Below are 23,361 nucleotides of genomic sequence, written 5' to 3'. Positions count from 1 at the left end.
AAAAAAAAAAAAAAAATAGAAACAGTGTCTGAGTTTAGTTTGGTGATTATTTTGATGTTTAGATTTAATTCAATCATTTAACTATATGGATTCAGTTTTATTTCAAATAGATTTCAATGTGTGTTATGTGAAGAAATTATATATAATACTAAGGTATTATTTATTTAATTAAAGTATTTGAGTTTGTTTCTAGGTTCAGCAAGGATGATTCCTTTCAGCTATGTTTGGTTTGGGTTTGGTTTCTCATTATACAGTCTATAAAATAATCGTCTTGAAAAGGTCCAGCTTGCATTTGAGAATATTTTTCAATTCACAATAACTTCAGCACTTATCACCTGATATCCCAGGTACATATACACACATACACACACACACACACCCTCAACTGAGTGCCTGACTGTTGATCCTTGCTCTAATGTAACACAAACTTTCCAGAAGTATCTTAAGCTGTTTACAGACATGGTCGTGATGAAGAATAGATTTTTTCTCCCAGCACTGATTCATACATGGTGTCTCCATCATGTGCTTGTGTGCGACGTGGCCGCATGCTGGTTCCGCACAGGAAATCCGCACTGGCAAATGCTGCACTTACCTCCAGTTAGCTGTCGTTTCCTCTCACAGAACTGCAGTTCAAAATACTTGATGAAGCAACTGGACAAATCATTAAGTGTGGTCTTGGCATGTCCAAAGGCTTCTAAGATGCACATGACCTGTGGGTGAGGAGAACATTTTACTGAACTGCGCATATTTTAAAAAATAAAATTGATGAGTAATAGTCAGCAACGATGCAGGGAATACTTCTTGGTCTGAAAGTTTCTCTCCTGCTCATATAATGCCATCTTGAATTTTTAAGACTCCTTTTTCCTCAAAGGCAAGCTACTAGCATCCTATGTCTCAAATTGTGGCTGCTGTTCATGAAGCAATAATAGACAGAAGACTTCACGACACTGCACTCTCCTTGCACATAAGAGAAGGAAAGCCACACACAGCCCCAAGCTTAACAAATGTTATTGAGATTTCACACCTGAATAGAACAGTAAAATAGCATTTGCATTTTGGAAGGGAGGGAGTCATTTGAATTAATGTAAGCAATAGTCAGAATGTATTTTACAATAATACATTTATTTAAACATCAGCATAGAACATTCCTTTGAATCCTTATTTACTTTTCACTCATACTCTTTTCAACCCTGACCCCCGTTTGTCCTCCCTGTACTGTGCTTTGGCCTCACACCAACTATTCTCTCCCACAGGGCAGCAGCAAAACTCCCAGCTGAGCTGCTGTGCCGCCTTTTCTCGCTGCCCTGTGTTCTGTTGCAGACTGGCAAGTTTGTGGCTTTGCAATTGCTATGATCAAGCTCCTCAGACCAACCCTGGGGGCTGAAACTCTTCCTTGACACGCTTCCTTAAGCATTAACAGTAGAATAAAAGGCACTGCTTCTTCATCAATTGACTCTGCCTGTGAAGGTGATGTGGACCAGCAATTCTCCAAAACGGATGAAAATCTGGAGGGTTCAGGGGTGTCTCTGCCTTTCCTGATAGTTCGTTCCATGGGGTTTCTGCGTCAGCCACAGGAGGGAGCTCAATAACACGTTACTGACACGTGGACGAGTTGTCCTGTTCCCTAGGGTTTCTAATAGTGTTTTTGGAGAACACTATCCTATTTTTTTAAGTGCTTTGATCCCACTCTTTTCTTAAATTTATTTTTTATTTTATTTTTTGAGACAGAGTCTCGCTCTGTCACCCAGGCTGGAATGCAGTGGTGCAATCTCAGCTCACTGCAGTGGTGTGATCTCGGCTCACCGCAACCTCTGCCTCCTGGATTCAAGCAACTCTCCTGCCTCAGTCTCTGGGGTAGCTGGGCTTACAGGGGCATGCTGCCACGCCTAGCTAATTTTTGTACTTTTAGTAGCAGAGACAGGGTTTCACCATGTTAGCCAGGCTGGTCTCAAACTCTTGACCTCTCAGGTGATCCACCCACCTCCGCCTCCCAAAGTGCTGGGATGACAGGCATGAGCCACCGCACCCAGCCGCTTTGATATCACTTTTAAATTTCCTGGCCTCTGCTACATTAAGGAGTTGAATTAACCTGGAAGTATTTTATACTGTGAAAGATTATAAAACACTTTGACGCTAACCACAAATTAAAATATGCTACAAGTTGTGATAATAGTGAAGTATGTTAAAACTTCTGTGTTTGAAGTTTGAATTTTGGAGACAAACATATATTCATTCCTTACAAAAACTTTATGCTTTAGGTCTGTATATAATAACCTAATTTTAAAGATGATAAAAGTAAATTGATAGCAGTGATAATAGCAATGTTTTCTGGGAAAAAAATGAAATGGTAACTTCGTTTTTGTATCTTTTCCCATGATCTAACATGAAATCTGTAGTGATATACATACAGTGAAAACAGCGTAATGATAGCACATTTTAAATATTAATAATATTACATTAAACAATTATTTTAAAAGTCTTAAAAATAGGATAATCTTTTAAAATATTGTGCTTCTAGTTATTCTGGTGTTGTGCCTGATCAGTAATGTGTTGATTATTATTGGAAAAACGACATTACAGGTAATTAATAACTTGTTCCCCAAACAGTCAATATAGGGAAATGGTTAAATGCATGTGCCTGGAAGTGAAAAGGAGCTACCCCCACACCCCAACACTGCTACTAAGAAATCATGTAACACTGAGGAGGTCTTCTGAATTCCTCAAACCTCATTTTTCATTAATTCTCAAGCAGGAATAACTCCTTCAGTGTCTGTCAGTGTCTGCTGTGTAAAGCACTCAGCTTTACGTCTGGCACAGAGAAAACATTCAGCAAATAACAACAGTGAATCTTACTTTTGTGAACAGCAATAGACAACATTACTGTCATGCTCACTATGTGCCAGGCAGTGTTTTAACGTGAGATGTGTCTGTGCTTGTGTGTTCTCTGTTAACTCTCGGAACTGCTTTATAAGAAAAATGACATAGACGAAGTAGTTTTCCCAAGGCTCAAAGGTTGTCAACAATGAAGCTGGGAGCTGAACCCGGGTAGGCTGGCTTTCAGAATCACACACTTCACCACCGCACTATGCAGTAATCACTGCTGAAATACCAATAAAGACATAAAAGGCATGAAATGAATACAAAACTACAACTACTTAACAAAATGTAAATACTCCATGGCATTCTTTCACTGTACATTGTCATCCACGAGTCAAGATTAAAACGCTAAATAAACTATGCAATAACCAGTTTTTATCTTTAATTAGCCATTTGGCCAATAGGTGGCACTAAATAAATGTATTAAGAGAAATACTGAGTGAAACAAAACTGGCATTATTCCGCTGCTCACCTTGATTTCAAAAACAATAATGATAACATTGCACAGTAACAAAATTTAAATAAAAATATAAATGAATTAAATATATATATTCTCAATATTTACTTATTCAAATTTTATTGACTTTTTTTCTATTTATAATGTATGGTATTTTTTCTACAAATTTATGTCCCTATAAGTTGTGGACTATTATGGCAGGAGTTAATCTACTGTCTTTTCTGAAAGTAAAAACTTGCTGCATCCTCAATAAAAAATATTAAATCAGGGGCCAGGCGCGGTGGCTTACGCCTGTAATCCCAGCACTTTGGGAGGCTGAGGCGGGTGGATCACGAGGTCAGGAGATCGAGACCATCCTGGTGAACATGGTGAAACCCCGTCTCTAGTAAAAACACAAAAAAATTAGCCAGGCGTGGTGGCGGGCGCCTGTAGTCCCAGCTACTCGGGAGGCTGAGGCAGGAGAAAGGCGTGAACCCGGGAGGCAGAGCTTGCAGTGAGCCGAGATCGCCCCACTGCACTCCAGCCTGGGCGACAGAGTGAGACTCCATCTCAAAAAAAAAAAAAAAAGTTAAATCAATCGATATCAGCCCACTAGTCTGCTCTCTGAAAGCTATTGCATAGTAAATGCTTATTTAAGTGATTTCAACAGAATTGAATATTCTTAAAGTTGAAATGCATTTGAGCCAGAGTTGGTGAAGGCTTCCTGAAACATGACTTTTCTATTCCAATAAATCTAATGTCACAGAAAATCCCGCTTCCAATGTTTGAAATTCAAATGCAGGGATTAGAAACAAAACAGCCCTTCCTAACTGCTCTCAAATGGCTCTGAAACTGTACGGGGGGACAAAGCCATGTCTGTGGTGATCGGGTCCACCCATCCATCTACCAGGGGGTAAAGTGCACTTGAAGCACAGGACAAAGGCATGTGAGCTCAGGTAGGCTTTTAAGATGCGCCAAATGAGCTGTAAGACTGACAGAAATACTTCAGTCACGTCTCTTAAAAGTAAGTTTGTGACCTGCATATAATGGCCAAAAGTCATTTCTGGACCTCAATGCTGCACTCTCTCACCTTCTAGTTGTTACCAACTAAACCTTTCTCCTCCCCTCTCTTCTCCCGAAACCTCCTTCAGGGAGAGTACTGTCTGCTGTGACCGTGTGAAACTTACAGTTTCCACCCAAACCCTTTCACTTTGGGTTCTCTTGCTCCCCATCCTCCACTGAGATGGCAATCTTTATTTTAACAATGACGCCATTATTGTCAACCACAGGAACACTTTCTCTACTCCTCAGCGTCTGCACAATACTACACTGAGGACCCCCCAACACATCCTGACTGATATGGTTTGGCTCTGTGTCCCCACCCAAATCTCAAGTCAAATTGTAATCCCCACATGTCGAAGGAGAGACCTGGTGGGGGGTGATTGAATCATGGGGGCAGTTTTCCCCGTGCTGTTCTCATGATCATGACGGCATCCTCATGAGATCCATGGTTTAAAACCGGCAGTTTCCCCTGCACACGCTCTCTCTCCTACCATCATGTAAGACATGCCTTGCTTGCTTCTCCTTCACCTCCTGCCATCACTGTAAGTTTCCTGAGGCTTCCCCAGCCATGCAGAACTGAGTCAATTAAACCTCCTTTTTTTTTTTTTTTTTTAAATAAATTTCCTAGCCTCAGGTAGTATCTTTGTGGCAGTACGAGAACAGACTAGTACACTGACTTTTACTTCTCTTCATTCTTTTACCACACATTATTTGATAACTGCTGATCCAAATGACCTCCAATGAGTATTTTCCTAGGATTCGAGGCAAAATTGTCTCCTTTAGAATGAACCAGGCTCTCTCAGTAGAATGTCCAGTTTGTGTGCTTGCCACACACCTGGTCCCGCCTGCCAGCATTCCCCATGTTGGCCTATGTGATATTCCACAGTGGAGTCTCACAACCAAATATGGCTAAACCGTGTCTCTAATCAGCTCAGTGTCCTTTCCTCTTAGGGCCACTTAGTGAACTTTCCTTTCATCTTATCCTGACTTTCAAACATTCTACTAGATAGCTCCATAGATCAAGGCTATTCAAGGATGTTCTTTTCTACTCATTTCCTTAATTCCATTTTCCTTTCAGGAACTATAGGAAGTACTCACTTAATATCATCAATAGGTTCTTGGAAATTTCTACTTTAAGCAAAACAATGTGCCTTCTAATGCAACCAATTTTATCATAGACTAATTGATATAAACAAGAGTTAAGTTTTTACAGCAGACAGGAAATAGTTTTGCCTCAAGTCACAGTTTCCAAGAACCCATCAATGACATTGTGAAGATTTATCATACTGGTTCATCTCTTAAATATACTTAATTTCACTAAACCCTCTAATTTTACAAAGATTTACAGTAAATGAAAAAATGTACTCAATGCCTGTATTTAATTCCTGTACATATGCTCAGATGATTTACAGATACGATGGCTGAAGATTTTCGTGAACATCTTGGACACTGAATGATATTTGTGTGGATAATAATTTAAAGGGAAACAATAAAACCATAGCTGACATGGAATTTAAGCCATGCTCAAACCTGGGCAATATTTTTTCATGAGACGAGAAGTCATTTATTTACGACATCTTTTATTTGTCATGAGGAGTGAATAAAACACACAAGTTACCTAGAATTATTTTACTTGAAATATGCACTGATACTGTAATCTGGACTCCCAGATGCTAACTGATTTGGGAGGGTTATATCTAACTGATCCAAAGGAATGTATTTTAGAATGCATTCGTTTGAACTAAAATTTAAAGCCAATTTACATAAGGTAATAGAGAATGCATTAAAGAAATTATACAGCCTGCTGTCTCCCAAATGATCATTTTAATAGATGACTGTTTATAACTTAGAGGGGAAACTATTGTTCCTTTTCATTATGATCAAGTCATCAGTTTCTGTCATTTCTGTTAGTTAACTTGAGGCTATTTTAGAACCATGTTGTTTTTCATGTACTCTAACTCTTAAGTGTCAGCCATCAGGATATTAACGTATTTGAACAAAGAAGATAGGTTATGCTATTTTCCCAAGTTGACTCTCAATGTTAAATTATTTTGAGCAGCCATGTGCAGTGGCTCACACCTGTAATCCCAGCACTTTGGGAGGCTGAGGCGGGTAGATCACTTGAGGTCAGGAGTTCGAGACCAGCCTGGCCACCATGGTGAAATCCCATCTCTACTAAAAAATACAAAAATTAGGCAGGTGTGGTGGCACATGCCTGTAATCCCAGCTACTTGGGAAGCTGAGGCAGGAGAATTGCTTGAACCTAGGAGATGGAGATTGCAGTGAGCCAAGATTATGCCACTGTACTCTAGCCTGGGCGACAGAGCAAGACTCCATTTCAAAACATAAATTATTTTGAGCTTGCTGTAGAATTATGCAGGTGCTCAATACAGTATGAGCTTAGTAAATGGTTATAAATTAAAGTCATTAATGAACACACATGATACCACAGACATTCAAAAAACTGATTAATTATGCAGTCTTTTTAAAGAGAAAAGTCTACAGCATCAGACATAAGCTTAGGGATCTATTAGAGCAGAATAAATTTTAAAATTACTTATAATTCACAGGTATAAAATATGTAAAATCATACTAATTTATTAATTAAAAAATCAGTTATTCTCATTTCTAAATGAGGAATCAGATACTATAAATTTCCAGAACATGCCAAGTAACCACCACCATGGTAGAAATCACTCTACACTGTAGCAGCCAGATAAAAAGCAGGTGACACAGAAACAAACACAAATAGCACAATATTCATTGTGCAGTATATTTCCGTATTTGTAACTTTTGAACCTTTAGATGGCATTGACTTAGGAAATGATGTAAGTGTAGCTGTCTTGCACGAATGTAATCAGACACTTTTAAATATAAAATTATGCCTGAAATGTGGGTATCCTTCTGTAAGAGTGTGTACGGCCAGACACATGCCAGCATCAAAGGCACCTCAGTGGAAATTTCACACTGCATCAATATCACACTTTGAAATAAGTGCCAATAGAAAGTTTTATACTATTATAACACGGTCGGTGATGGGTATATGCATTATTTTTTCTCAAGGCAATGATATAGCACATATGTACATTATTTCTTGAATGTTATACAGATAATATTGATTTATTTATAGAAAATCTTATGTTCTGTTAGTATATACGTAGAATTGAACACGATTTTCCATAGATGCATTTAGTGGTCTCTTGTCCTGCGAGATAATAAACAAATTTTTTTAAACAAATGTGTCTTCCCTACACTTGAATGAAAAATAAAAGGTTGTAAAAAAAGGAAGAGAGGCAGAAAAATCCCACCATCTAACAAAAGCAGGGCAGGTAAGAAAAACTGAAGAAAATGTCAATGTTGGTTCTGTAAATCACATACAAGGAAACACACACAGGCCAAATGTACAGTCTCCTGATGACATACAAATGGTTTGTCCACATTAAATTTATTTGATAATGTAAAGTTAACTAAGGAAGTTAACTTAGGAAACTGGGAGTAACTGAATATGTCTCCTATACTGTCACAATACTTATTTTAGTGTATTCATTTATTCCCCACATAGAAACTGAGCTTCTCCCATGCTGTTGAGACAGCATCTCTGAATTCAAGGGACAGGCACTGGGAAGCCACTTTATATTAATAGATGCCTGTGGAATGAGAAAGCAAATGAATGAGACTGCATGGGCCAGGCTGAGAGGGATACATGCTCAAAGGTGACTTCAGCATAGAGTAAGAGGAAGGGGATTTAGTGTTCTAAGATTAGAGAAGCAATAGTGTTCTAAGATTAGAGAAGCAATAATTTCTTTTCTGGCCAGCTCCCCAGAATGTCCTAACACACCAAAGTGCACTTTCTTTTTCTTTCTTTTCTTTTCTTTTTTTTGAGACAGAGTTTTGTTCTTGTTGCCCAGCTGTAGTGCAATGGCGCATCTCAGCTCACTGCAAACTCTGCCTCCCAGGCTCAAGCAATTCTCCTGCCTCAGCCTCCCGGGTAGCTGGGATTACAGGGACCTGCCACCACACCTGGTGAATTTTTGTATTTTTAGTAGAGACAGGATTTTACCATGTTGGCCAGGCTGATCTTGAACTCCTGAACTCAGGTGATTCATATGCCTCAGCCTCCCAAAGTGCTGGGATTACAGTCATGAGCCCCTGCGTCCAGCCTCAAAGTGCACTTTCTTTGTGAACAATATCTACCTATATTACATGTTTTAGATCCAACTATTCAGAGCAAAAAGAAAGTATGTACAAGATATTTTAAATATGTAAAATAAATAAATGTTCACTTGAACAATATTAATTTGAACCCAAGCTCAGTAATTTTTTATTCTTTATTTCCACAAATTTTGACCCCCTTGTGTCTATTATGATGTCCCCTCCCCTATTTGTAAATGACAATTGACTGAACATCTTCATTCACATATTTGCCAACTCAAACAAAAAACTTACATGTTTGAATCTGGAATCCAGCATGGCCCTGCTGGAGGCAGCCCTGCAGGTGAGGTGTCTTATGATTTGTTTGCTGGCTTCAGACTTTCCTGATCCCCTTTCTCCACTAAGGAAAACAGAGAGGAAAAACATAAGTTTGAAAGAACTTTGTTCCTTTGAACAAGCTTTGATCCTTTGAAGCTACTTTGAAGGAACAAGTAAAAATATTAACTGGAGATATTTCTCAGACACAGAAATGGGGAGGGAACGGCATATTAACTTGCAATGAGTTTGTGGTCTACGTTCACACTTCAGTTTGATGCATTTGTCTGAAATACCTGGTATATGTTTACTGTCTCATGTCCCTGATGGTGTTTCAGATGTTGGCATTACAAATAAACATGCCACAAGTTCTGCCATTCAGTATCTCACAGGGTAGAACCACCTAGTGTAGGTGAATTATGCCAGAAAGGTGTGAGGCTGAGAAGGAAGACATAACCGACTTGACTCAGCTTAGTAAGTCAACATAAAGTGAGGCGATCCCATGACAGCACGCTGTGTTGAGACATGCAGGCTCACACTTGGCCTTGGGAAAGCTGTTCATGCTTCACGGGCCTTACAGGAAAGACGTTACCTCTTCTGTGGAAAAGCTGTGAAATCTTTCTGAGCATTCCTTCTCTGTTCTTTGAAATGAAGGTAAAGTACATAGCTACGAAAACTAAGGCAGTAAGGTCTTCAGGTGTGGATCTCTCAGCAGATCCTAAACCTGACCCGGTTAGGTTTCCTTTTCAGCTTGCTTTCCGTTCTGCTGTTCTCTAGTTTGCATTTTTCTGTAATCTAGGAACGATCACTGAACTTTTTATTTATAATGGCATCACTTTTGATACATCCCAGGCATTCTTCATTAACTCACCCAGTTTTTACAAATGGTAAATATTCTATTCCTGACACTAGATGACATAGGATTAACATAAAATTCCAACACAGTAATTACTATTTCACAGTGATCTGCTCTACAATAAAGTTATTACTTCACCCAGATGAAAAACTCATAAAAACAGCCTTTACTTATCTGGTAACCAGAAAAACTTTTTAAAGCCCTTTTGTGAGTGCTTCCTTGGTTTTCTGCGGGGAAACATCTCTTTTAACAAAGTTGATTAAAAGTGTTTGCCAGAAAAGAAGTTGAAATTTAATTATTTTCTTAAAGTGTCGAGTCGTTAATGGATGCTTCCATTCACTTGTGCAGACTTTTGAACTACTGGGGCCTAAGAGTGTCAACAAATGAGGTACTAAGCTAACATTAGAAAACAAAATGAAATTTTTTCTGGTTTGGTACTGAGTTTTGGGACATCCATTCCAGGAATACTTGCGTTTTGATTGCTAAATCTTAAATTACCCTTTGTAAGTGGTTGTTTTGAGACACAATCGACACTCAATAATGACCTGTAAACAACTTACTAAGTTGAATTTCAAATGGCTAACTTTATGCTATTAGTAAAAACGGAGAAAGCATGTATCTTAGTCCACACAATCAAGGATGCGGCAAAGCTGTATGAAAGCACGCACAGTTTTGAAAGAAGAAAGAGAATCACTAAAACAGTTAAGTCCTAGTAACCACAGGTGTGCTCTTCAATTCTGTGTATCAGGACGAGCGACACCGAAAGGAGTTCGCCAGCTTGCTTCAGGCAGTCAGGGAAGGGTCCCCGGAGAACCTCCGACCCGCCCTACAAGTGCTTACATCAGATGTTTTCTGCAGATAAGGGAACCTGCACATGGGGCTTTGCCTACACAAGCCCGCGGTGGAAAACTCCGTTCCTTAACACACGTGCAGCAAGGGGAATAAATCAATATGGAGCCGCTCGGTCTAAGCATGCGCACTGGAAGGACGGGGGTGGAGCCAGCAGGAACATGCACCATAAGGCCCAGTATTCAACTAAGGGGGCATCCGGCACCCTGCTTTCAGGACCCCTCTCTGCTGAGAGCTTCCCTTTCGTGTAGTAAATTCTACTCCACTCACTCTCTGGTGTCCGCACGCCTAGTTTTTCCCGGGCAAGAACCCGGACCTAGCTGAGCTAAGGAGCAAAATCCTGCATCAACACCTTCTTGAAACTCGAATGAAGAGAGATTTTTTTCAAAATAAGAGGTTGGTACATGGAATCATTAGCTTTAAAAAAAATGACCCAAAGGAAAACTAGTTCTGCAGAATATTAATGAGTTCTACTGGATAAAAACTTCCATGAGCAAATACATGTGAAAACTGTTGGGTTAAACTAAGATAAACGGGGTTCTTCACCGAAACAACTGCCTGGCCGCTGTGCGCCCTCTCCCAGGCGGACCCCCAAAGGGCCTCGGCCCGCTGGTTCCTCCTTTTCTCCCCTCAGAGCCTTTCTAGGACCCACACTTTCAACAACTCACCTATAACAGCTGCAATAGTCATCCTAGAATTCAGTGGGAGCACTCAAAATTTATGTAAATTCTAAAGAAATAACTAATACATAGAAATAATCTAGTCCAGGGTCTGGCACCCAGTAAACTCTCAATAAACATTAGTTGTTATTGTCAACAGTGCTACACACTCCCTATCTCACCAATTTACAGTGCTTTTTCTAAGCAACTTTTATTAAAAGTTTTTCCCTATTTCTCAAAGGAAGACCAGGAAACTAGACAGATAAAGCTGATAAAAAAGGGTTGCCTGAGTCTAGAATGGGTGGAAGCCCCCATCTCTACGCCTTTCTCATCCTTGAGTCTAGAATGAGTGGAACGGTCAGGTGCACTGGCTCACACCTGCAATCCCAGCACTTTGGGAGGCCAAGGCAGGTGGATTGCCTGAGCTCAGGAGTTCGAGACCAGCCTGTCCAACATGGTGACACCCCGACTCTACTAAAAATACAAAATTAGCCAGGCATGGTGGCACATGCCTGTAATCCCAGCTACTCAGGAGGCTGAGGCAGGAGAATCGCTTGAACCCAAGAGGCCGAGGTAGCAGTGAACTGAGATCGTGCCATTGAACTCTAGCCTGGGCAACAAGAACGAAACTCCATATCAAAAGAAAGAATGGGTGGAAGCCCCTGCCTCGGTGCCTTTCTCATCCTTGTGTCTAGAATGGGTGAGAGCCCCTGTCTCAGTGCCTTTCTCATCCTTGAATCTAGAATGGGTGAGAGCCCCTGTCTCAGAGCCTTTCTCACCCTTGTGTCTAGAATGGGTGAGAACCCCTGTCTCAGTGCCTTTCTCACCCTTGTGTCTAGAATGGGTGAGAGCCCCTGTCTCAGAGCCTTTCTCATCCTTGAGTTTAGAATGGGTGGAAGTGCCTGCCTCCGTACCTTTCTCATCCTTGTGTCTAGAATGGGTTGCAGCCCCCACCTTGACGCCCTTCTCATCCTTGTGTCTAGAATGGGTGAGAGCCCCTGTCTCGGCATCTTTCTCATCCTTGAGCCTAGAATGGGCAGAAGCCCCTGCCTTGGCGCTTTTCGCATCCCTGAGTCTAGAATGGGTGGAATTCCCTGCCTCAGCGCCTTTCTCAGTTTTGAGTCTAGAATGGGTGGAATCCCCTACCTCCGTGCCTTTCTTATCCTAGAGTTTAGAATGGGTCGAAGCCCCTGCCTCAGCACCTTCCTCATCCTTAGGATGCTTCTGAACCCAGCACAAAAATAACCACTAGCACGCTGCTTTGAAAACTAGAAAACTAAAGTGTGCACCCATCAGTCTGTGCCTGCATCCTCCATAGAATTTTTGATAAAATGCATATAAACATATAAGTGCTCATTTTAATATTTAAATAAGCCTTTTGAATTCTATCCAGGTTCTGACTTTACACCATTTTCATTTCACTGTCACTTGAGTTGTGTGCTACTGTACTTATGCGTTCAGTTCCAACCAGCACTACTGACAACAACTAAGGCACCGCCGTGAGTATTTACGGAGGTTTCCCTCCCTCGTAGAAGTTTGGCCGACTATAAAATATAGGTCTCTGATGCAGATTTTAACATTTAAATGTTTCTTTAGTTTTCTATTAATTTATGAGTTAAATCTAGCATTACATTTCAAATTCAAAAAATATTTTGGGCCAAATGCGGTGGCCCATGTCTGTAATCCCAGCACTTCGAGAGGCTGTGACAAAAGGATCGCTTGAGCCCAGGAGTTTGAGACCAGCCTGGGTAATATAGTGAGATTGCACCTCTACAAAAATTAAAAAATTAGCCAAGTGTGGTGGCATGTGCCTGTAGTCCCAGCTATTTGGGCGGCTGAGGTAGGAGGATCACTTGAGCCTGGGAGGTCGGCTGCAGTGAGTTGTGATCATGCCACTAAATTCCAGCCTGGGTGACAGAGTGAGACCCTGCCTCAAAAAAAAAAAAAAAAAAAAATTTAGGAAGTAGAATTCAGTGAACTGTGAGCAACGGTAAATAACAAGAAACAGGCTGAGAAACCTTTGGAAGGAAAGAAAATTGTATTGGGGGCAGCCCTGGATTTTGAAGAACAGTGGCTTAGGTTCACTAATATTGGAAGCTTTTCTTTCTCCATGTTTTCTTAGGTTCAAAAGCAAAAACTTTTTATCTAAGCTTTAAATCTTGAAACGGAAATGAGTTTCAGGTTAAGTTTGTTAATATTGATCCAGCTACATTTGGGGCTATTCCTCGTAGCCAAGATGTTTCTCCTTTGTAACGAGTCAAATGTACTTATTGCAAAGATATACTGGACCTCAAAGTGCTGAGAAAGTAAACAAAGGTAAACCATGGGAAATAAGGACATCTTCACCGCCAAGCCCCATGGCAAACCTGAGTGTGGCAGACAGGGTTGAGGGGGACTCACCTGAGGATGAAACACTGAGGTCGCTGCTCCTGGAAGAGCTGGTGAAAGGCTCTCTCCACACAGGAGAAGAGGTGAGGAGGCAGCGAGGAACACAGCTTCCCTGAGGAGCTGAAATACAGCTGGGACACCTGGAAAACAGGGCAGCAGCAAGCGGAAAACCTGAGTGAAAAGGCACCAGGATTCCTCATCCCATAATGAGAGTGACTTATGTCCAAGATACAGAAGTGAATGAATTTCTAATTCTGAATCTCACTGGTATGTAAAAACATTTGTAAAATTACACCCTTCTCTGCACATTTTCAGCATGCATAATGACAAAATGGAGGCTTATACTTTATCCTTCATTACTTGGTCCACAGGCTTTAATTATTCTGCTGTCTTTAAGAAGAGCAACTCACAAAAAATGTAGTTTAATAGATATCTGTGCAGTAAGCTGAAACTGTGGTAATTTATACGAAATACAATTTCTCTCAGCAGTATTTAATTTCAATACCATAAGACAGCCAAGGTTTTAAACTTGAATGTGAGAGGCCGTTGCAGCTGAAATGCATGTTAAGTTTACAAATTTCTCAGAAAAACAAAAAAAGTAATTAATTTTAGAGAAACGGTGATTTACAATTATTGCCATAATGATTCATTTCCAGTATTTTTAGTCCTTTTGAATTTCTAGTAAATTCCATTACTTTAGAATAAAAACTCAAGAGTAGGAAGACTTCTTAGCTGTGAAGAAATCAAAGTTATTTTTTATTTTGCAAAATAACTGGCCTACATCTTCAAAGATGTCAAGGTCAGAAAAGTCAAAAGAAGACTGCAGAACTAGTCCAGACTGAAGGAGAGTCAAGGGCATGATGGTTCAAAATGCAACATGCAACGCTGGCCTGAATCTCTGGCTCTATGGGCATTACTGGGACAATGGGAAATCTTGAACAAGGTCTCTTGATTCAGTGACAACAGTGCATCAGTAATAATTTTCCCATTTCGATGACTGTATGGAGTTGACATAGGAGAATATCTTTGTTTAAATACCCAGTCAACATATTCAAGGTTGATGGAACTACGTGCCAGCAAAGTATCTTAAAATGGTTGGTGTTAAAAGTTGCTTGTACAATTTATCTACACATTTTACAGACATTTAAAATTATAGCAAAAATAATTTTTAAAGTAGAATAAATGATTCGTGATGAGAGTTCACTGGATGAATCTCACAATGTTGTGTGAGTGGTCAGATACATAACAGAACACACCATGTGTCTTCACTTAACGTCGAGTACAAACACAGGTGACCAATCCTTGCTGTTAGAAGTCAAGTTGGCAGTAGCAGGGGAACTGTTAGTGTTTAAGGGGCTTCTGGAGTGTTTATAACTTTCTGGAGCTGCGTACCACCCACCTGCACACTTAACAACATAAGCACTTTCCTACAAACATTACACCTCAACCAAAACTCCAAAAAACTAAAGTCATCACACAGTGTGGTGCTGGTGCAAAGACTAGATAAATGGATCACAGATCACTTGAAACAGACTAGAGAATTGATGAAGATGAAACGGGAGAGTTCCCTAACTCTGCCCATAGCATGTGTGACAGGGGTGTGGCTCATCTGTTTGGCCACTGTGTGTTCTCAAACCCCTTATGGGAGGAGGAGCATGTAGATGGGCATGTGCAGGAGCTGAGGCCAGCACCTTTGGGCTCTGGCCCCCTAGTAGCATCTAGGGGTGGGTGCCTGCAACTTCTGAAGCCCAAGTGGGCATGTGTTACAGTGTGCTCTTTTAGCTTTGCCATGTATGAACAGCTTAAGTGTTAAACAGTTCAGTGGAGCTTCTGCAATTTTTCTAGGGCAGAGGGCCAGTGTCACAGCTTTCTGTATCCTAAGCTCTTGCCTGGCATGCAGGAAAAATCAGATCACACATGGACTTGAAGGATGGTGAATACAGGGTTTTTACTGAGTGGTGGAGGTGGCTCTCAGTGGGATGGATGGGGAGCTGGAAAGGGGATGGAGTGGGAAGATGATCTTCCCGGCAGTTTGGCCATCCAATGGCCAATCTCTTCTCCAATCATCCCCAGATGAACTCTCGACATTCAGATGCTCCTTCTCTTCTCTCCTTCTCTGGCACTCTTCTGCTCTTCTGTTCATCTGCTTGTGGAGCCTGGTGTTTGGGGGCACAGGATGGGGGGCATGGTGGGCCAAAGGCAACTTTTGGGCATGAAAACAGGAATACCTGTTCCCATTTAGGGCTGTGGGTTTCCAAGTTTGAGGGTGGAGCCTTTGCTGGGGAACTGCTCTCTTCTACCCAGTATCTCCCTACCTCCTGTCCATATCAAACATACAGTGTATGACCAACCAGGCTGCACTACCTCTCAGTGGTAAAGGGTGCTGCTGAGATGACTGATCGTCTATTTGTAAAGAAAACAAGTGTTGATCTCTATCCCATAGCACATGTAAAAATTACTTATAAGTGAATTTAAATCCCAAATATGAGCAGCAAAGTTTAAAGCATTTTTAAAAGCATATAGAATGACACTCTTATGATTTGTATGTAAAGAAGGAAATAGGATTCAAAAATATAAATTATAAAGAGAATGATGGAGCAATCTCAATACATTAAATTTAACAAGCCCTGGTCAACCATATAATGATAAAAAATAAGCAAAGACAGAGAGGTGTATAAGCTGTGCATATAATCAGTAGATCAGCAGCAATTTATAACATATTCCTACGAATCAATTTAAAAATGGAATTATAATAGAAATTTGGGCAAAAAATATGAACTAAAAAGATGGAAAATAAATGAGAAAGGATAGAAAGCTCTCTGGTGCTATTTCAAACTATAAGATGCTATATTACACACAAAAGCCTAGCAGAATTAATCATAGTTTAGTCATAATGATAATAATAGCCTACAGGCACTCTGTGCATGGTGCTGTCCTCAGCATCTCACAGGCACTCACTCATACAGTCCTCTAGAACCTATGTCTGGAGTCAGGTAAGTAATTTTATGTTTACAGGCAAGAGAATTGGTGCTAAAAGAAGTCAGTGACTGGCCCAAGGGGACAGGGCTAGGTGGTGTCAGAGCTTGATTTCCAAATGAAGTTGTCTCTTGGGCTGGGAAAACATGTCTATACTACTGAATCATGTAGTTTTAACTAATTGGAAGAATTATCTTCCAATTAGTTAATATCTTCTAAACTTGAAGATTCATATTCAACTGGGAATATCTCTGTTGAAACTCTCAAACATGAGCAAAATGAGAATTTATAAAACAATTCTTAGGACTCTTTGTAAGAGCAGAAAATACATAAATTAGTTGAAAGTCTATAATAAAGAGTAATAGACAAATATAACTTGTTGTGTGTCATTACAAGAAAATTCTAGAGGGACTTTAGAATAAATTAGGTCTAAAATTTTCAAGATGGAAAATTTTTGAAAGCATGAGGGCTGATCAACAGCTTTTTTGTAAAAGAATACAATTAATGACTGGGCGCAGTGGCTCACGTCTGTAATCCCAGCACTTTGGGAGGCTGAGGTGGGCAGATCGTGAGGTCAGGAGATCGAGACCATCCTGGCTAACTCGGTAAAACCCCATCTCTACCAAAACTACAAAAAATTAGTGGGCGTGGTGGCGCACGCCTGTAGTCCCAGCCACTTGGGAGGCTGAGGCAGGAGAATCACGTGAACCTGGGAGGCGGAGGCTGCAGTGAGCTGAGATCGTACCACTGCACTCCAGCCTGGGCAACAGTGTAAGACCTCATCTCAAAAAAAAAAAAAGAAAATAGTTACTATGTTATGAGTTAATTAAAATATAGAAAATAGCGGTATACCCACTTTTTGAATGTATATATGTGTTCATGTATATAGTAAACATATGAAACACTGGATGGAAGGATAATAACTTCAAGATAACCATTATCACCACTTATGAAAATAAGTAGGTTGAAGTGGTATTTACCCTGTGTTTATAGAAGAGTATGTCACCTATCTAATCTAAGACATCACACAATTAAAACATACTGTTATTTTCTGTACCACTCAGAAAATAAATGTTACAATTAAATTAGGACACAGTGTTTTCTTACCACACCCTTACGGCTGCATCCCAACCACAAAAGTACATGTGAAAAGAATACAGCACTTTTAATTTTAAATGTTTTTCAAAGAGATATGAAACCAATATGCATGGTGGGCACACAACTGTCTGTTGCATTCTGCTTGAACTTTTTTCATTTTTAGTTATTCCAGAAGTTGCAATGAATATTAAGAATAATTAAATGATAGTGATATACACATTATAATTCATAAAACTAAGGAGTTTTAGTCCAGCTTCATTTTCCAGCAGATCCAATTTCTATGCTTGTTGGAAAACCTAACTACACTATTTCACTTCTCCCCAAGTTCAGCACAGACTTAGACTCTAATTTGACAGAATGTTTTTCAACTCTCTATTTTGTAAATGAGAATTTCATTAGATGTTCAACAGACACAAGAGATAGCCTGGATCATGTATCCATCTGTGTGTACATGGAGTTCATTTCTCTTTCTCACTATCTATTTTTTTGTTTTCATTTTTTTGAGACAGGGTCTCACTCAGCTGCTCAGGCTGGAGTGCAGTGGCCAAAGTATAGATCACTGCAGACTCCATCCCCTGGGGTCAAGCAATCCTCCTGCCTTAACCTCCCACGTAGCTGGGACTACAGGTGCATACCACCACGGCTGGCTAGGGTTTTTAAATTTTATTTATTTAAATCTGTTTGGGCTTAGATATTGTCTTTATGCCAAGTTTTACTAGAGAGTAGATGTGGGTGATGAGCTTTGAGTGTCTAAAGAAAGTTATTTCCTGATGAACTCATAACCTCTCTCAGCTCCCCTTTCATGTAAATCTCTTTCCCATGCAGTGTTACAGTTCATGTTGTGGAACAGTCCATTGCTACCACCTGCAACACATTGCTTGATGCTGATTCTATGCTTTATACATAATATAATTATGGAAATAATAATGACAGTGTAATTCTATAAAACCGTGAGGATTTCTGCTTATGCAGTCCCTTTTTTCTGAGTGACTGACAAGCCATCTATCTTTTTTATTGGTTACCATTCTCATTGTTAATATTGCACATTCTCACTGGGTCCAGCGAATAGCATCAGGGCCAGCCACTTCCTTTCCCACCTGTCTTTTCTCTTCACTTCACTGTCTTCTTTCCTTATTTGTATCATTTGAAACAACAGGATTCTTGGTCAGGGGATATTTTAAGCACTCCATTTTAGCTCATAGGTGAGATGACAAGAGCTCAGCCTTGCTAATCGTTGATGGACTCTGGTTCCAGGGAATAAGTTCCTTCCTTCTTAATGGATAAAGTCCCTCCTTTTCTTCATAGGTCATTACGCTTCTCAATAAACCAGCAACAGATTGCAGAATCCTGCCACGTTCATTTCTACAGCCACCAATGCTTCCACGGCTTACGAGAGAGCCATTGAGCCATGGCCCCCATCTTTGGCGAGCCTAGAAACTTTGTGGAATCTCCCAGATGCCAATGGCTCCAAGTGCCCCGGGCTGCTGGTTTTGCACTATGCTATGAACATCTCACTCTGTAGGCCTGTGTAAGTGTCCTATTGGTTAACTGTATACCTATCTACAGGTGACGTATTTTGAGAAAGTATGTATTTGTGTTTATAAAAGATCACATATAATAATACTAATAATAATACTAATAATGAAACTGTCTGCCTCTGGGCGCAGCACTTGTGCTGCTGAGAGAAGCCTGCCAAGCATTCACTCTGGAGTTGCATGACCTGGACGTTAACACTAGCTCTGCCACTCATGGGAGGACTTTAGAAAATCTGCTTAACCTCAAGTCTCAGCTTATTCAACGGCAGAGTCAAAATAACAATTCTTCTACTGTTTTGCCTGCCTTTTGAGATGGAATGTGATAATATATGTAAAGCTATTTGAGGCAGTTCTGCCATGTAATAAGCACTCAACAATGGCAGCTGTTTTCATTTCCTAGAATTTCAAATATTATAGTCTTTTAACTTCTCGCTCACATCAAATTGCAGGATTCATTTCTCTAAATAGTCCTGCATCTTTTTTAAACCCCATAATGTGGCTCTAGACCATTCTTCTGCTCATCAGAATCTTATTAATTTTTCAAGATTTGCCCTGATCACATTTCTTTTTCATTGTGATACTTATTTTTTAAAAAAAAATGATAGGATTTATTCCCTTCTAACCTCTTGACTTGCCAGTTAGGACTACACACCCTCAATACAGCTATTTAACTACTGTCCTCAGCTCCAAGTGAAGTATGTGATTTTTTCATTGTTATTTGTGTTTTGTCTCTAGCACGTCTACACAGTGCTCAAGAATGGGACACTCTAAGTATCTAAGGCAATGTATTTTCTTATAGAATCAACACATGTTTCTTGGCTTGATGATGCATTTTTGTTTCTGATTTTAAGGTTGCTTTTTTGTAAAGCCCATGCAGGAAGATCCGGCTCCTTGCTATTTTCTCTTTCTCCCCTACATGTAACATGTTTAAAATGAATGATATTACGTGTCTTCAACATAAACAGGCAGCACAACAATGGACCCTGTCCTGGTTGGTTGTACGTCCTGTGGAACTGCCTGCTGACTCGCCGCTGTGACCCGCATCCTGGCAGCGGTGGTTGTTAGCGTCAGATCAGCACTGCTGTGGCAGAAAGCAGTCTAGCTGGGAGGCCTGCCCGCTGCCTTGTGTACACATCAGACTCGAAATGAAGTTTGCCTCAAGAGAGTTCTATGTCCATGATTAATAACTTGCTAGAAATAAAAATGAATATTATGCAAAGGCTTAATATAACAGAGTTCATGATAATGAAATAAAACTAAAATGCAGATGTTATATGTGAATTTCTTTTTAAACATGAAATAGAGAAGTATTCTCCTGGTCTTTGTAATCTTTATAGATATAATTATATTTAATGTTTTTTGTTCTTGTAAAGTAATCGGCTGGGAAGAAACCCAAATATTTGAACAAAATTTGTCATTTAAAGCAGCAGACATAATACAATGATAACCACTAGAAACAAAAAGAAATAAAGTTTTGTGATGTGGCCTAAGGACAAGATCGTTTTAATGAATACCCGATAGGTGACTACTTGATATTATTTACTAGGCACTAATATTGCTACAGGGAATAACCACTAATACAATGTAAAATATATGTCCTTATAGCAACCTAATATCTATTATTTTATGGGTTGTTACCTATAGACAAGGAGAGCACAAACTATTTGATTCTACATAATGGTCGTCAAGTCCAGAAGGACTAGACACTTTCACCTTTTCTTATGACCTATAAAAAGCAGGTAATTTTACTGTAAGCTGTATATCAGTGCACCTTTTACCTGATATATTTTTTTGTATTTATTTTAAATTTTTTCCATTTTCATTTTATGATAGAGTTAGAAATGATAAATATAAAAGGTGGTCTGTGTGTGTATATACATATATATGCAAATTCATTTTATAAAATCATAATACTTACATATTAAATACTTAATTCACATACAGAAACATATTTAGATTTTATTTATATTAATAATTGTATAAATTATAAGTTGCATTAGCTATTTTCAGTTTTAATAAACTATTCTGGTCATGATCTCAATGTATTATATCTTATTCTTACATTAATAAATAAATATGTCTCTTAATGTGTTTCTCCTTTTCTCTATGAATGTGTATTTCTGAAAAAACTGCAAATGCAACGTATTATTTGAAGCCATAATACCACTATAGTGTCAACACTTTAAAAAACAAACACACCACAAGTTAACATTTTTTTTTCCCAGCACAAGATACAATATAGTATGACAAGTTGTGTCATACTATAAAAAGTTGTTATGTTAAATTTTGGCTAATACTTAAAACTTTCCCTCTAGATCCATAGAAGCATCCAAATAAGAGTAATTTTTTTAACTTTTCATTCAATTATTCAAAGCTGACTTTTGTCTCACTGTTAATTCTTGTTAACTCTACAATCAACTGTTACCATAAACATAAGCCAGAAATAATATATTAATAGTAACTTTAAATAGGGTGTGTTTCTCTTTCCTCTCCCACCCCTTGATGCATACATAATTCAAAATTTAAAGGCATGAAACGCCAAACTAACCTAGGTATTTGAGGGCAAATGATCTTCTGACACAAATGCAACAAAAACAGATGTAGTCTCCTTCACAGCTGTCATGAAGCAGCTACTATCAGTCACATTCTCCTAACCATGAACAATTACCAAGACTGGATAAAATACAAATCAAGCATCTAATGGCAGGGATAGTAAAATCAGCAAAGCGGCAATGACTTCGGGAGCTAAGATCTTGAAGAAAATCAGGATGCACCGGGCCACACGGGATCCTTTCCATGCCCTCCTCCCAGCACACACTGCCGCTGTGCTGAGTGTCTCTCAGCAGCATCACAGAAAGTCAGCCTAAGTGTCTCATGCTCAGCAGAGATTTGAGCAGCCTCACACAGTACTGGGGAGACACAGATCCAAGTTCAGGGTTCAGAAACAGAGGAAAGCCAAAGGAATATCAGCCCAACTTTTCACCTGAGTCCAGTAAGGTGGCTCGCCTTTTCAAAGGGAGGCCGGGCGCGGTGACTCGTGCCTGTAATCCCAGCACTTTGGGAGGCCGAGGCGGGCGGATCACGAGGTCAGGAGATCAAGACCATCCTGGCTAACACGGTGAAACCCCGTCTCTACTAAAAATACAAAAAATCACCCGGGCGCGGTGGCGGCGCCTGTAGTTCCAGCTACTCGGGAGGCTGAGGCAGGAGAACGGCGCGAACCCGGGAGGTGGAGCTTGCAGTGAGCCGAGATCGCGCCACTGACTCCAGCCTGGGGGACAGAGCAAGACTCCGCCTCAAAAAAAAAAAACGAGACTTCACAGGGTCAAGGTAGTTTGTCTACAACTTATGTGCCCACTAGGAGGAAAAGTCAAAACTTCTTGGAAGGAAGATAACATCTTCCTAGACCCTACGGTTTTTTTATTTTGGAAGTTCAATATTCCATCAAAAATCCCCATGGATGTCAGTAAATATATCCATATATGTAAAACACACACACACACACACACACACACACACACACACACACACACACAGAGTCACATAGTAGAAACAGACCTGAATATTAGAGTCATAAGACACAGGATTAAAAAATATCATGTTCAAGAAAATAAGTGGCAAGATGAAGACGAAGAATTTCACCAGAAGCCTGGAAACTCTAAGAGTATAAAATGAAAACGCTAGCATTGAAAAAAATCACATAACAGACATCAGCATTTTAAGGCATGATTCATTAATCATTCCTTAAAGTTTATCAGCAGATTCAAAACAACAGAAAAGATCATTTAAAATATGGCCAGGCAATTATCCAGACTGTGGTCAAAGAGAAACAAAAGTAGAAAACAAAGATTAATACAGTTTATATTTTTATAGACTTTCTACATATATACATACATCTAGATTTTTACAGAAAGAAATCACAAATAGGTAATACCTTAAACTAATTGACAATGAATTTATGAAATACCATACATGTAGAATTCAGTAAAGCTACTTTTAAAGTAAAATTTAAAAGCCCCAAATACTTTAGGAAAGGCAGGAAATCAAGGATATATCTATATAACATAAACAATAATCAAATTATACCCAAATAAATTAGAAAGAAGGAAATTTTAAAAACTCAGAAAACTCACAAATTACCAACATATGGAATAAAAA

The 23,361-nt window shown here is 39.6% G+C and overlaps 1 protein-coding gene across 1 annotated transcript in view; it reads right to left on the bottom strand.

The window, feature by feature from the left end:
- MYO16 (myosin XVI) overlaps positions 1–23,361 on the bottom strand; it is a 653,675-nt gene that overhangs the window by 339,452 nt on the left and 290,862 nt on the right. Inside the window, exons 13-15 of the mRNA XM_011933947.1 lie at positions 13,607–13,734; positions 8,822–8,927; positions 593–710 (exon numbers count right to left, since the gene is read on the bottom strand). Coding sequence (XP_011789337.1) covers positions 593–710; positions 8,822–8,927; positions 13,607–13,734 — 352 coding nt within the window. The remainder of the gene's footprint in view (positions 1–592; positions 711–8,821; positions 8,928–13,606; positions 13,735–23,361) is intronic.

The sequence above is a fragment of the Colobus angolensis genome, unplaced genomic scaffold, assembly GCF_000951035.1.
Source record: "Colobus angolensis palliatus isolate OR3802 unplaced genomic scaffold, Cang.pa_1.0 Scaffold13, whole genome shotgun sequence".
Classification (NCBI taxonomy): domain Eukaryota; kingdom Metazoa; phylum Chordata; class Mammalia; order Primates; family Cercopithecidae; genus Colobus; species Colobus angolensis.
Note: the sequence above shows the minus strand (reverse complement) of the source record. Positions and strands in the feature narration are given on the sequence as shown.